General features: G+C 43.0%; 1 protein-coding gene across 3 annotated transcripts in view; it reads left to right on the forward strand.

The window, feature by feature from the left end:
* Nucleotides 1-14,914, forward strand: part of STX8 (syntaxin 8) — a 235,765-nt gene that overhangs the window by 65,931 nt on the left and 154,920 nt on the right. The window contains exon 7 of one of the 3 annotated variants that reach the window (XM_019755238.3): nucleotides 2,821-3,246. The exons of the other annotated variants lie outside the window; for them this stretch is intronic. Within the exon in view, the coding sequence (XP_019610797.2) occupies nucleotides 2,821-2,999 (179 nt within the window). The 3' untranslated portion in view covers nucleotides 3,000-3,246. Of the gene's footprint in view, nucleotides 1-2,820; nucleotides 3,247-14,914 lie in introns of those variants that run through there. 3 annotated transcript variants of the gene reach the window in all.

Below are 14,914 nucleotides of genomic sequence, written 5' to 3' on the forward strand. Positions count from 1 at the left end.
GAAAATAAGGTCAGGCCTTATATTAATTTTTGCTCCAAAAGATGCATTAGGGCATATTTTCAGGGGCTGTCTTATTTTTTCATGTACAATAATCTACATTTATTCAAATACAGCCATGTCATCTTCTTCTGGAACATCGTCATAATATACTAAATGCGTCCGTCTGGCTGACGATTTTAACTGGGGCTTATTTTCGGGGAAACACGGTACATACTAGAACCTATGAATATGTTAGATTACATGGCCCAGGGGCGTCAGGTTGCAGATGGAATTAAGGTTGCTAAATCAGCTGGCCTTAAATACGAAAATCATTCTGGATTATCCGGGGTGGGCCCAATGTAATCACAGAGGTCCTTAAAAGTGGAAGAGGGAGGCAGAAGTTAGAGGTCAGAGCAATATGAGAAGGACTCAATCTATTGTTGCTGGCTTTGAAGATGGAGGAGGTGGCCACAAGCTATGGAATGCAGGTGGCCTCTAGAAGCTGGAAAAGGCAAGGAAATTCATTTCTCCCCTAGCGCCTCTAGAAAGGAAGTCAGCCCTGCCAACGTGTGCTTCTAGCCCAGTAAGACTCGTCAGACTTCTGACTCTAGAACTGTAAAATAATACATTTGTGTTGTTCTAAGCCACTGAGTTTGTGGTGATTTGTTACAGCAACAATAGAAAACCAACTCAGATTGGGTCAATGGAAGGTATAATTCCTTAAGATCCCTGGCTGATAGAATAGCCACCAATTCAAACATTGCTGGTCACTGTGCCAGTGAGTAAGAAAGCTCTAGAAGGTCTTCTTCCTGGAATGATATGCTCTGGCCCAGAAATGATGTGTCCATTTCATTCACAACTTATTGGTCAGAGGTCATCAGGTGCCCCCACCCAACCACTAGGAGGTATAATCATACCAATATATCCTGTTGAGGGGACAGGGGGCCCCAACATATTGGTTGGATGGCACAAATGAATGTTGCAAGGGCAGTGTTTACCAGTTCAGGGCCAGACTGCCTCTGATACGTACTAGCTTCGTGGCCTTGAGCAAGTTTCTTAGTCTTTCTCCCAACTTTCTTATCTGTAACAGGGATTTTAGTGCCTATTTTATAGTGTTGTTATGAAGATGAAACAAGTTGATATGTGTGAAGCTCTTAGCACTCTAAAAGTATTTTTATTATTATTATTATTAACTCTATTTATTCACAGTACAGACTTTTGGTCAAAATGGTAGACTGAGCTGAAGGGGTAGTCCCCCCATTCCCTTTTTCAAATACATAGAAATGTTAAATGAAATGTTTTAAAAATTGGTTTCCAATTCTTTGCTGAGTTTGGAAGCCAGAAATGGGATTCTCCGTGTGTCAGATGAAAGCATGAACCTGTAGCAGAGAGTGGAACAGAAGCCTCATGGCCGTCAGAAAACACTGAACCAGACATGTACCTCAGAGCCTAATGTTCTGATACCCACGCAGAGACAGGGATTGAGGTTGTGGTCCATATGCATTGTGAGGGGCTGAACGTGGGCTGTCCATAGAAAGCCAGAAACTGGGAAATAGCAATTTTATGGGAAAAAAACCAATTTCCCCCATCCCCATCCATGAGTGAGATGCGCAGGCCACCCACCTTGGGCCACAGCCACCCTTATATTTTTAGCATGCATACCTAAGTTTACATTTTTCTAACAGAGTCTAAAGCAAATAAATATCAAACTTGAATAAATCAAGTTTACAATTCTTAAACTTTCCTTCACACTCATCTTTCATGTTGTTTTAAACTGAAGCCTCCCTTTTTCTTTAGTCAGTATTTTATTTGGATTTACCAACATATTTTACTGATTTCCGTTATAATGTTGTATTCGTTCTACTCAGCATTTCTAATTGAGTTTTTTTTCAATTTTGAGAACTATACTTTTAAACACCAATAAACTTTAATGCTCACAATTGCTTTTTTCCACAAAAGTATGTTTTTAAGGTTATAAAATCTTTTAAACCTTTGAATGGTACTAGTTAAAACTTTAGAAATTTCCTTCTGCTCCCTGCATTATTTCTGTTTCCTCTTGACAAAGTTTTGGTTTGTTCATCTCAGTCTTTCTGTGTCATGCTTTTATGGGCTGAATTATGTCTCCTCAAAATTTATATGTTGAAGTCCTAACTTGTAAAACTTCAGAATGTGGCTATATTTGGAAATAGTGTCTTTAAAGAGGTAATTAAGTTAACATGAGGTCATTAGGGTGGGTCCTAATCCAATATGATTGATGTCCTTAAAAGGAGGAAATTAGGATACAGACATATATAGACCCAGCACCATGGGAAGACACAGGGAGAAGATGTTTGTCTGCAAGCTAAAGACGGGGGCCTCAGAAGAAACCTCAAGCTGACATCTTGATCTCATACGTCTAGCCTCTAGAATTGTGAGAAAATAAATGTCTGCTGTTTAAGCCACCCTGTCTTGGTACATTGCTATGGCAGCCCTAGCAAACTAATATACGTGCTATGGGCTTTTTCTCACATATGTGCTAATTCTTCATTGACTTCATGTTTATGAATTAAGGACCACGTAGATGAGTATAGGCAGCTGAGGGAGGCTTTCTTTGTATGTAGGTAGGTTTATTTACCCAAAAACCTTCTTTCTCGAATAAGGGGACTGGTTATATACTCAGTATGAATGGACAGGGGAGATCAGTTGGCAGATTTCCCTTTAAGGTATGTGGTTTTGTAGAAGAGAACACAAGCAGATTCAGGACCCTTGGCTGTAACCCTTGCCCCCAAATTTCAAAGGTAAGGGGAATCTTAACCTTGGGGTGACATCTTTTACATATTGTATTTCTTTTCTCCTCTGTAGTCTGTCCTAGAGGTTCTTCTCTGACTCATTCTCTAGCCTGGACACCAACACCATGGGCACTCACCCGGCAAACCTGCCTCTCTAGAGAGCTGTTTTGGTGGCTTCAGCTGGGAGCCAGTGCCGCAGCCTACAGTCTACACAGGACAGGGGAAGGGCCAACGGACTCAAGTGTTCTGTAGACAACTCTCTACTCACACGCCCTGATTCCTGCCTGACAGCCACTTCTTTGTAGGCCATTTTTTGGGCTCCCAATAGCAATTGACTCCAATCTTGGAGCCTCTCCAGGGTTCTGTCAGGAAGAAAGAGCCCGTGTCTGTAGCTCTGAGCATGTATTTCAAGTTGTTTTTTTCTTTTTCTTTCCAGTTTTGGTTTATTTGTTAATACAGTCCCAACTAAATAAAGTCTTGAAATTGACTTATTCACTGATAGCACTCCTTGATGTTTTCAGTGCCACCTTGGATTTATTCTTTCAAAAATAACTTGACTGGCATTTCATTGTGTCTTGGGGAAGAAGGGGGCAGTTGGGTATGTTTACTGTCTTGAGCTCAAAGTCTCTCTTTTATATTTGTTACGTGGTCACGGTATCTATAGAAATTGTTTACTGAGACAGCTAGTGTTCTGGAAGCTTCAGTGAAACAAGTTTTTAATATAGTCTTGTTTTCTAGGGCTTCTGTGATTTGAGTGATAGCTCCAAGTTATCATCTCATGTGTTCATAGATGAATTTGCCTAAGAATAAGACAATTGGAGATACGGAAGGTGATTATTTTCCGTGTACTTAACGGTATTAAGTACTTGGTGAATGTAAAGTCAGTTCTTTATCAGAACATTCATTTCATCTCTAGGAAGGGGCTACTTTATGGTAAGGAGGCTACTGGGTGGGGGGAGAGAGAGAGAGAGAGAGCGCGCGAGCGAGAGAGAGACTGAGCTAGCAAGAGCAATTGTGTTGTTCCAACAATTGTCTGATACCAGCTGGGTGTCCAGTCATTTAATTCGATTTTGTCACTATTTACCTGGAGTTAATGTCAGATTCCACAGGTTTAAGGGCTCAGTCCCAAAAGACTGCCGACTCTTCAGATGCCAGCTGCAAGTCCTGGCTATCCCTGAGCACGTCTGCCCCACTGTCTACAAATACAGGGTTCCCATGGTCCCCCTTCAGGATTTAGTAATTTGCTAGAATGACTGAGAACTCAGGAAAATGCTATCCTATGATTACAGTTTTGTGATAAAGGATACAACTCAGAAAAGCCAAATGGACGAGGTACCGAGGGCAAGGTCTTGGGGTGGGGGTGCCCGTGGAGCTTCCATGCCCTCCCCAGGCCTGTCACCCTCCCAGCACCTCAGTGTGTTTACCAACCTAGAAACGCCCCAAACCTCATTGTTCAGGAGTGTTTTTGAGGCTTCATTACATAGGCACGATTGATTAAACCTTTGGGCACATGAGGAACCCAACCCAGGCTCTTTGAATTTGCTGACTCTGCAAAAACGATGTTCGGACACATGCACAGTGTTTATCATCTGGCTTTGCTGCTAGCTTTAACTCTGATGATGAACTGAGTTGGGCCCCCTTTGGGTCACAAGGACTTATTTTGCCCTTCTGGTCTAGTGCCTCCTTTATAACCCTTTCTTTTAGGCCCCTATCTTGGTCTTCACCCTTGCCAGTCTGAGAGGCCATCCAATGAGAGAGAGGCAAGGATTTTCCAAAGGAAAAGTTGTGGAAATAGTTGTCAAGGAAAAGGGCATTTATCGGCAGACCCCAGGACAGCTGGCCTGGGTGACTCATCGGGCTTCCTTTCCCCTGGGCTTCACCACAGTTCCTGTTTGACTTCCAAGAGGGAGGCTAGCAGGCCAACTGTAGCAGCTGAACTGGAGAATGGACGACAAAAAAGCAAGCCAAAATGAGAGACCAAAGAGAATCTCAAAGGAAAAGCCAAAGCGATCACAGCTGCAAGAAGCAGATCACACTGGAAGCTCAACCTCCCACTGCTTTGGCCCAATGATAATATTGTTCCTCCTCCTTGGTGCCTTTGCAGGAAGGGGAAACCTGGAGCTCTTCTTGGAGACTATGTTGGGGTCCCCAAGTCCACCCCCAGGTTTGGTGATTTGCTAGAAGGATTCATAGAACTCAGCATATACTTGTCGTCTCACTAAATTTTATTTATAATCCCCAAATCAATACTTGCAGTGCTTTTGCAATTATTCATGGAAATGTGTAGAGGTGAAAAATTTGAGTGATCCATTTTGCACATTCCCAGCCAAGGTCAAACAAGGCGAGGCTCTGTGTTTTTATTTTTGCTCTGATACGGAGACGACCGAAGGATGGAGACCTCTGCTCTGGGGCCGGCTCACTGGGGTTTGAATCCCAACTCTGGCTCCTGTTAGTGGGGCGGCCTCAGGCAAATCATTTAACACTTCTGAACTTTGTTTTCTCTTTTGGAAATAAAGAAAATAGAATCCAGCACGTTGAGTTGTTTTAGGATTTAAGATATAGTCTATGTGGGATATACGTAATGTATATACACACATCAGTACATACATACAGAGGGTGCCAAAAAAATGTATACACATTTTAAGAAAGGAAAAGAACTATTAAAATTGTCATACAATGAATGATGCTAGCATTCATTTGATTAACACCGTCTTTTGAGTGAATGTCATGCTACACGTTGGTACTGTAATTCAATTCAACTTCGAAAAGTAATATATAGATAACATCTCTTAAAATGTATACATTTTTTTGGCACCCCCGGTATTTCCTTTAGGAACAGTGGTTCAGTATTTGCTAATTCAGTGTTCATGGTGACTTTATAGAATGTAACTACTGCGAATAACGAGAATCAACTCTGGTTATACTCATGGTTATGATTTACTACAGTGAAAGAATGCAAAGCAAAATCAGCAGAGAAAAGGTGCATGGGGTGGAGCCAGGTGCAAGCTTCCAGTGGAGTCACACAGGATGCACTTAATCCCCCAACAACAAGTTGTGACAGCACCTGTGAAATGTTGCCAACCAGGGAAGCTCATTAGAGACTCAGGGCCCCGGATTTCTTGAGGGTATTGGTCAGGAAGGCACCCTTTGCCTGGCACGTTCCCAAATTCCCAAAGGAAAGCAGGTGTTCAGCATAAACCGTATTTTTATACAGTTTAGGAACAGTTTTTCATACTCTTATCAGTTAATGGTGGGAACCTTCCCCAAATCCAAGTTCACAACGGCCAGCCAACGGCCAAGTTTGTAAGTAGGCCTTTCTGAGAACAGCAGTTAGGCCTGCTGTGTTCATTCTTTTCTGCGCAGAGGCCTACACCAACTGTAGTTTCTTTATCGTGTTATTACATTCCCTATGACTGGAGGCTCTGTGAAAGAATGAGAATGCTTGATTCCTGAGGAAAGTAGGAGTGTGCTCTTCAGAAGCAAAAGGAAAAAGGGAAAAGCCACTGAAGACAAACTTTAGAAAACTGTAACTATAGAAAACTGTAGCGAAAAGGTAAAAGCCACTGAAGACAAAGTTTAGCTCTTCCCAAGTTTCATCTGGAATATTTGCAGGCCAGTTCCATAACTGAAAACCTTTAGCTGAGCTTGGCTTCTTTTTAGGAGTCTCGGAGAATGTGCTTTTAAAAGTGGAAGTTTAGCATATGGGGTGGTGAAAAGGATTGAAGAACTTTGGTAATAAAAACCAAAGCAGCAGGAAGGAAGTGGTCTGATTAGAACCAAGTGCTTCGGCCGAGAAAGACAGCGTCGGAAAGGCGCTGAAGTTGCTGAGCAGTAGTTTCAGTTGATTCAGAATCCTTAACAGAGCTGGAGCAGGAAGGTGATGTGGTCTTGACAGTTTATTTTGGGTAGGGACACGATGTTCTCTTTCCATCTGGACAGTCCTGCCAGCAGAGAGTAGTCTTCGAGAAAACATTTTGAATGTAGTGATAAAGACCTTTTATTTTATTTTTATTATTAATACACTCGTTTTAACTGTCTTAAACCAATCTACTTTAGGAACTGGATTGACATTAAAGGTAAAAGTGTTCTGTCCGTCAATTTGGTTAGTGTGAAATCCATAAACACAGCTTTAAAAAATTGTATATTAAAGAATGAACAGTTAGTCAGAGTATGTTTATAACGAGCCTTTGAGTTTATTTCAGTGGTAAGTGTTGTATACCCACAACTAAGGGAGCTTAAGGAGACCCCAGGGTGTGTCTGTCCCCCTTGGGATCATTTAGGTAGAATCATTTGAGGCTCTTGATACAGAAGCGACCCTCACTTCTGTTTCTGGATTCACTCCTGAGTCATGTAGGATTCGTGCCTCTGAGTTTAGAATAGTACTCATTCTGAGCTTGACCGGTTTCTAGGGGTGGGGGAGGGAATCCGACATTTCAGGGGAGCAGGAGCATGTGGAAGTCGCGGTGCGGGACACCTCCACGCCTCCGTGCTGTTTTCCTTTTCTTCCCCCTTTTCCTTTTCCAAAGTGAGCCCTTCTCCAGGAAGCTCTGCTCTTTCCATGGTTAACTGAGTGCACTTCACACTCCTCGAGGAGCAGGGAAAGGTCTTCCTTGCTGATTTTATCCAGTTGTGGTGGTGTCAGGGAGGGACGGAGTGGTTGGGTATTTACTCCGATCCTTAAACCTGGAGGTAGGAGAACCTCTACGTCTTTACGTTACTGTAAAATCTTGACAGTAGCCGCTGTGTTTCATCCCATAGAGCCTGCAACACAGCCTTACTGATTCAGCATGAGACTCAGGCAAATTGCTTAACTCTTCTCTATGCCTCAGTTATCTCATTTTTAAGTCGGAAAATAATGGCACTCACCTCACAGGGTTTTTGTGAGGATTAAATGAAATAAAACATAGAAAGGGGACACTGCCTCGCATCCGAGGTCAGACAGTTAAGTTTGCGAACTCATCCTAGAAAAATGCTACATACCTCGTTGCTGAATATCACTATGGTCACCTTTGAAGTACTCCCCTTGGGAAGGTATGCACTGACGCCAGTGCCTAGTCCACCCTTCAAAGCAATTTTGGAACTCTTTTTCTGGAATGGCCATCAGAGCTGTCGTCATATTACCCTTGATGTCCTGAATGTCATCAAAATGTCTTCCTTTCAATATTTCCTTTATCTTCGGGTAAAGAAAGAAGTCACTGGGGGCCAGATCAGGTGAGTAGGGAGGGTGTTCCAATACAGTTACTTGTTTACTGGCTAAAAACTCCCTCACAGACAGTGAGTGCTATGTGAGCTGGTGCATTGTCGTGATGCAAGAGCCATGAATTGTTCGCAAAAAGTTCAGGTCGTCTTTTTCACGCAGCGTTTTCAGCACTTCCAAATAGTAAACTTGGTTAACCGTTTGTCTAATTGGTACAAATTCATAATGAATAATCCCTCTGATAATCAAAAAACGTTAGCGACATCATTGCAACAAGTTTGCGAACTTAGTTGTCAGATCCCTTTATAACAAGCACTCAGCAGCTGTTCAATGTGAGTGTCACCACAATGCCTTGTGCTTCAAAGGTGATTAGTGAAGGTTTTTGAATGGAGATTCCGCTGGTTCTCGTGGACCACTGCGCCACAGCACTGGCCCTGTTAAACCTGTCAGGCCAAGGGAGTTGGGAGGAGGGCATACTGGTCACAGGTCTATGTGACTTTGTTGTTGGAAACGAGTGTGGGGATTTATTATCATTATATCTTTTAGGATGAAACTGGCTAGGAATCTATAACACCCTTTTTGAGTCTTGACTGTTTTTGTAGAAGAGCTGGCATATGTCTCTCCAGTGCTTATTTGCACACTCTGTGTTGAAATGTCAAAGTATTAGTCCCTCTCAGCAGCCAAAATGTCTTTTCATCTTGTAAGTAGTACTTAATTTGTCTTCCAAGGTGATTAATGAATTTAGTCCCCTCGGGAAATATGTGTCCCCCCATGTTTTCCAAGACCATCCTATCCTGTTCAACCTGTACCTATTCCTGTTTTAATAGTCCTTCCGTCTAATTTTCCCAGTTTTATTTATTTTTTAACCCTTTTCTATGAACTTCAGGGCATAAGAAAGGGGGAAAGAAGATCGAATAATATGGTGGTTAAGAACAAAAAAGCTTTGGAATCGGAAATACAGCTCCCCTCCACCCCGTTACTCTAGCTGTGTGACCAAGAGCAATTTACTTAATCTTTCCAAGCTCCGTTCCCCATAGACCAGGGATGGTAACGCCTACCCTATGGGCTGTGAGGATTACACTGAATAGGGTCATGCGTAGGCAGTACTTAGCCCAGTGACCGCCCGGAGCGAAGCCCTGGCAGCCCTCCGTGCAGGGCAGCTCTTGTTGTTACAGCGCTCAGATACCGTAGCGCGCTGTTCAGTTCGTCATGCTCTGTGATGACAGGCATGCTGCTTGAAGAAATGTTTGAACTCGCCTTTTTGAAAGTTCAGTTTCTCCAGGTGATCCCGCACACCTGTGATATGGCTGATCTCAGGGTATAAATTTCTCCACTGCACAAAATTTCCTTTTCACCACGCACAATTCATTTCTGATCTTAGTCACTGAACTTGGAACCTTCTGGTTTTGATTGGCTGGTCAGGGTTCACTGAGGCAAATTCTTTCCTGAGATTGCTCCATATGTTCAGGAAAGGGAGTGTTTGTGAGCTGCACAGGCAGTAATGTAGACGCGCAGCCAGAAGACAGCAGTCTGTTGCCATTTTCAGCTACTCCCGGTGGACAACTGGGCAGGATGATTAATTTTTTAGCATCTTTGTTCTTTCTGTTTAGTTATAACACTAGAGCTGTTTAAATCACTCTGAAAATAACATGCCTGACATTTCTCCGGTTAAAAAAAAAGCCCCCAAAAACCTGAAGTAATAATCTTCTGCCTATTACCGAGGAAGTATTTTGGTGAGAAAGGAGAGAAAATTGCATGACTTAGGGGAGAAGAATAATTCTTGACTAGCTTCGTGGTTGAGAATATATTAAAACCTAACAAGTTCAAAAGCATGACCAAAAGTGTGTATTTAAGAGGCTGAGATTGGCATCAGAGGGCACTTACGTTCCCTAGCTGGTCCCTCTGTCTGGCTGCCGCACTTATCTGGAACATTTGTTTTATGCCCACTTCTGACACTCTTCACTTAAGACACACACTTGAGATATTTCAGCACTTAGAGCCCTCCAGGAATCTCAGTATTGTACTTAGTAAGTAGCGGGAGACCAGAATCGTACTTTGATTTCACATTTAAATACCTTTCTTTCCTTGTGCTGTTTTGTAAGTTCTAAAGGAAAAGTTGTTGAGCAGTCACTTACTCAGCCTACTCTGTGTAAGGCATGTAGCTAAGTTTGACATTGACTTAAGGATTTTACCTAGCAGTAGACTTATAATATAGGTATAAACATTTGCCTGTGTCGTAGCTGTATTCCTAAAATAATTGCATGTCATAATGGAAAGATCTTAATTGCAGATCATAATTTAAATCCCTCAGCATACCTTTCTATTTATAGGAATACCTCTTCTTCTAAAGCAACTATTCTTTTTGATAATTGCCTCTTGCAGCTACTGATTTTTAAGAATCAGATTTAAGGGCCGGCCTGGTGGCTCAGGCGGTTAGAGCTCCATGCTCCTAACTCCGAAGGCTGCCGGTTCGATTCCCACATGGGCCAGTGGGCTCTCAACCACAAGGTTGCCAGTTCAATTCCTCGAGTCCCGCAAGGGATGGTGCAACTAAGATTGAACACGGCACCTTAAGCTGAGCTGCCGCTGAGCACCTGGATGGCTCAGTTGGTTGGAGTGCGTCCTCTCAACCAAAAGGTTGCCAGTTCGACTCCCGCAAGGGATGGTGGGCTGTGCCCCCTGCAACTAGAAAACGGCAACTGGACCTGGAGCTGAGTTGCACCCTCCACAACTAAGACTGAAAGGACAAAAACTTGACTTGGAAAAAAAAGCCTGGAAGTACACACTGTTCCCCAATAAAGTCCTGTTCCCCTTCCCCAATAAAATCTTTAATAAAAAAAAAAGAATCAGATTTAAGAAAGGTATAGAGCATGCATGGGAACTGTCTTAAAGCAGGATATGTCAGTCCTGTGATAAATAAAATATTTGATTTTAAATTAGAGTTAACATTATTTTGATTTGGAGGAAAGAAAATAGTGAAAAAAGTTTCTTAATGAAATAAACCCAGTAATAGTTTTTTTTTTTGTGTGTGTTTTTTTAAATCAGTAATTCTATAGTAGAGAAAACAATATAAAATTATTACTGTGTGTTGGGTGCCTGTTCTGTGCCCAGAACTGTTCTTTCTGGCTTGCATAAGGAATTGTATTTAATTGTCACAGCAACCCTGTGAATGGCAGTGTTGTTCCCATCTTACAGATGAGACAACTGACACTGAGAGAATAGAACGGTCCTCTAAGCAGCTTCAATAAAGTGGCAGAGCTCTCTCAGGCATGACTCTTCAGTGAGACTCTTCCTCTCTTCATAGAAGACCAGGGAGATCTTGCTTCACTACCTTTAGGGCCCAGGTTGAATGGATGTTTCTCCCTTGGACTTTATAGGGCTGTGCCCTAGATATCGGGTCTCCATCTTCCGGTGCCCAGGAAGTATGGCTGGCTCCTCAGCTGATATGTTTCCCTAGCTGGTTCCCTGACTCTCCCTCAGCTAATAGTACCCCAGGGTAGAGGGATCAAGAAGGTGCCCCAAACAGTCCCCTCTGTACAGACTCACTTTATTAAAGGGAATATTACTCCCAGATGATTGTTATTTAGGGTTTCAGCATATGTTTTATTGCTTCACAGTATTTTTTTCTGATACAAATCCTTGAAAGGGGAAAAGAACTCGGGGTTAAGGGAGGTTTTGTTTTCAGTTAAGTCACAAATGATGTCTGCTTTGGTTTGCTTAAAACTGATTAAGCTACTAGGTTAGTTGTCTTCATTAAATCTGCTGCTCTCTGTCGACTTCAAGTTTCTTCATGTGAAGGCCTGATGCTCTGGGCTCACTGTCTGTGTGACTAAGAGACTTGCACCCTCCTCTGGTAGGACCAGCCACCGTGGTGGCGTTCCTCCAGATGCCGTCATCCACCTTCCACAGGTACTGGCTCTACAAAGTCACGCTCTCTCCTTGCATCTGAATGTCTGGCTGTCCTTTGGGCTTATTGCAAATACGCTCTTACCAGGACGGCAAGACTATCTCTTCTTTACTTCATATTGGCTTCTGTGTCTGAGGAACCCTGTGTTAGTAATTTCCTAGGGGGGATGTGCCAGAATCTCGCGTGGTGGTAGGTGGAGGGTGTGTGTCTCTGGAAAAAGTTCCAGGTGATTCTGATACATGACCCCTCACCATCCTGCTGCCGCTGAAAATCAACCCTCTCCACACTGACCTGCATTGCTCTGTCCCCTCCCCATGTGGTGTTCTGTGGAGCAGCTCACATTTTACATTGGTCCATTTTTGGATCTGTCAGGGAAGATAACATTTTTCAGGAGCTCTGTACGTGGTGAAAAATACACAATTATGCTTTTAAGGAACTCTCATTTTAGTTGGAAAGATAATTATTTAAAAAATAGTTATAATACATTAAGATCAGAGCTGTCCTAGAGATAGGAATGCTGTGGAGAGGCTACAAAGCAGTTTTCTCAAAATCAGAGGTGGGCAACATTTTTCTTTCCTAGGCTGTAGACTCACCTGAGGAAAAAAACCCAGTTGACAGCCAACTTAATAAGTTGTATGGGGATAATTTATTAATTTAATCTTCACAACAACCTTATGCGGTAAATACTGTTACTATCCCCACATAACAGCTGGGGTAAGTGCGGCTGAGGTAAGTAAGTTATCTAATGTCAGACAGCTACTAGTGTAAGACCCGGTCTTATTTTCGGGGAAACACGGTAAGTGTCAAAACTAGGGTTTGAACCCAGATCTGTCTGATGACAAAGTATGTTCTTCACCATCATGCATATTAATTTATAAAAATAACATGTAAATTTAGTCACTCTTTTTAAAATATACTTGTAATAGGAATATGACTGTATTCTTATCCACCCCCTGCTTCCCAAAAAGGAATGGGAGTGAGAGGTAGTGAATGTTGTGATATTTTTCTAGATGGAGGAAACAGTGCAGTCCAGAAAGCTAAATAAGCAGTTCCAAAATGTGAAAGCTTTTTTTTTTTTTTTTTTTTTTTTTTTTACCGCTGTTTCTGCCCGGAAGCCCATGCAGCTCCTTGACTATTTCCAAAGATGTAGGACTCAACCACCAGGTGACAAGGCAGGACTCAACCACCAGGTGACAAGGCTTTGCCACTGGCCTTGGAAGACAGTTGCTCATTGTCCTTTTTATTAAGCCGTTGTCTCTCAACTCCAGACTCACCCCTACGCGCTCTCCTTCCTGATGCTGGAGCTGATGCTCCAAATGCCACATTTGTGCCTTGCCAGCTGGTTTCCTGTTAGGCTCTGCCCCTGGGGAGTGCTAGGAGGATGGAGGACAGAGGGCTGTATGCCTTTCCAGTCAGCTCGCTGCCTGCTTGTGTCACACCAGCGGCGGTGGCAGCAGTGTTCCCTTCCTGAAGCTGCGGCCCCATTCCATTTGTAGTTCTTCAGCACTGGTAGAACCAGCCTCTTCAGGTGACCCCCAGAAACTGGCACCCGCTCACAGGTACTACCTCCTCCTCAGAAGTTGGACTATCATTTCCATAGAGCTCTAAATTTTAATAAATTTAACTTCTTCCTTTTTGCTACCTGGACTGCTTCCATGATAGCTGAGAGTTGTGGTCTCATGCTTTCAGTTACTTAGCGAATAACGTTGTATCTTGTTCACAATTCTCTATATTAAAGTCTCTCTGTTAAAATAACTGGTTCGATTTCTGTCTCCTGATTGGACCCTGGCTGATAGCTTCCACATCATTTATCATGTGCGCTGTCTTCATCTGGGGCGCGGTCGTCTAAGCAGCTTCTAAGGTGTGCTCGTACTGCGTGGGGAGTCTGGATTTCTGACAGCCTTTCAGGAGCAAGAGCGTGACAACACACTCAAAGTCAGGGCATCCAGGCTGTTTTCTAACAAGCCAGAGGGTAGGCTGCTCCATCATGATGACTTTTGACAACACTCTCATAGTATCAGAAGTTGTTTTTTTGGTAGAAAAGAGTGGATTTCAACTCAACTCTTGTCCTAATAACCAGCATATCTCTCTTTCTATCCTGTTTATCTCTATGTCCATCTATAAAAGAGCATATACAGAAGTATCTATAACTAGAATAAAGAGTAAAATTCAAACTGAGCCTTGGTTTTCTTGGTAAAGTTGGTTATCTCACAGGGTTGATGTGAGATTAAACAGGGTGACATGTAAAACATGTAACACAGTCCTGGACCTTTAGTTATAGGTATTTTATAAATAGTAATTATCTCCCCTTCTAGGCATTTGCTACTTTATAGTGAATATGATGGCCAACTCTCTGACAGTCATACTAAATTATTAGTTTATGCTAGTCACAGTGAACCTGTATTCTTGTCAAAACTGGATTGATAATGGGCAGGTGACCAATCCCAGCCAATTAAACACAAAGGAGAATCTGTTCTAGGGCGTCTGGCAAAGGCTTTCTCTTCCTTCTAAGAAAGGGATGGTTCTTTGTTTTCTTCCTCTGAAAGATGTGTCTGGATGACCTTCGGAAGGACTCTAATTGCCATTTAATGACTGTGAGAGAAAGCAGCCTGAGGGCAAAGCCCCCACTGAGTCTGGAGGGGCAGAGATCGTGGTAGCCGAATAAAAGCCCCAAAGATTCCCTATCCTAGCCCTGGAGCCTGTGACTGTTACTTTACACTGTAAAAGGGACTTTGCAGATGTGATCAAGGGTGTGGGCTTTGACATGAGGAGATTATTTGTGATTTTCCAAATGGGTCCAGTGTGATCATAAGGGTCCTTAAAAGTGGGAGAGGGAGGCAGGAGAGCCAGAGTCAGAGGGATGCAGTGTGAAAAAGACTCAACCAGCCATTGCTGACTAAAGCTGGAGGCCACGGGCCAAGGAATGCAGGCAGCCTCCAGAACCCGGCAAAGGCCGGGTACCAGCTTCTTCCCTGGGGCCTCCAGAGAGGAACCAGCCCTGCTGACACACAGATTTTAACCCAGTGAGTCCTTCTGACCTCCAAAAGTGCAAGACAATGTTTG

This window comes from Rhinolophus sinicus, chromosome 12, assembly GCF_057876585.1.
Source record: "Rhinolophus sinicus isolate RSI-liver-muscle chromosome 12, RSI-T2T, whole genome shotgun sequence".
NCBI lineage: Eukaryota > Metazoa > Chordata > Mammalia > Chiroptera > Rhinolophidae > Rhinolophus > Rhinolophus sinicus.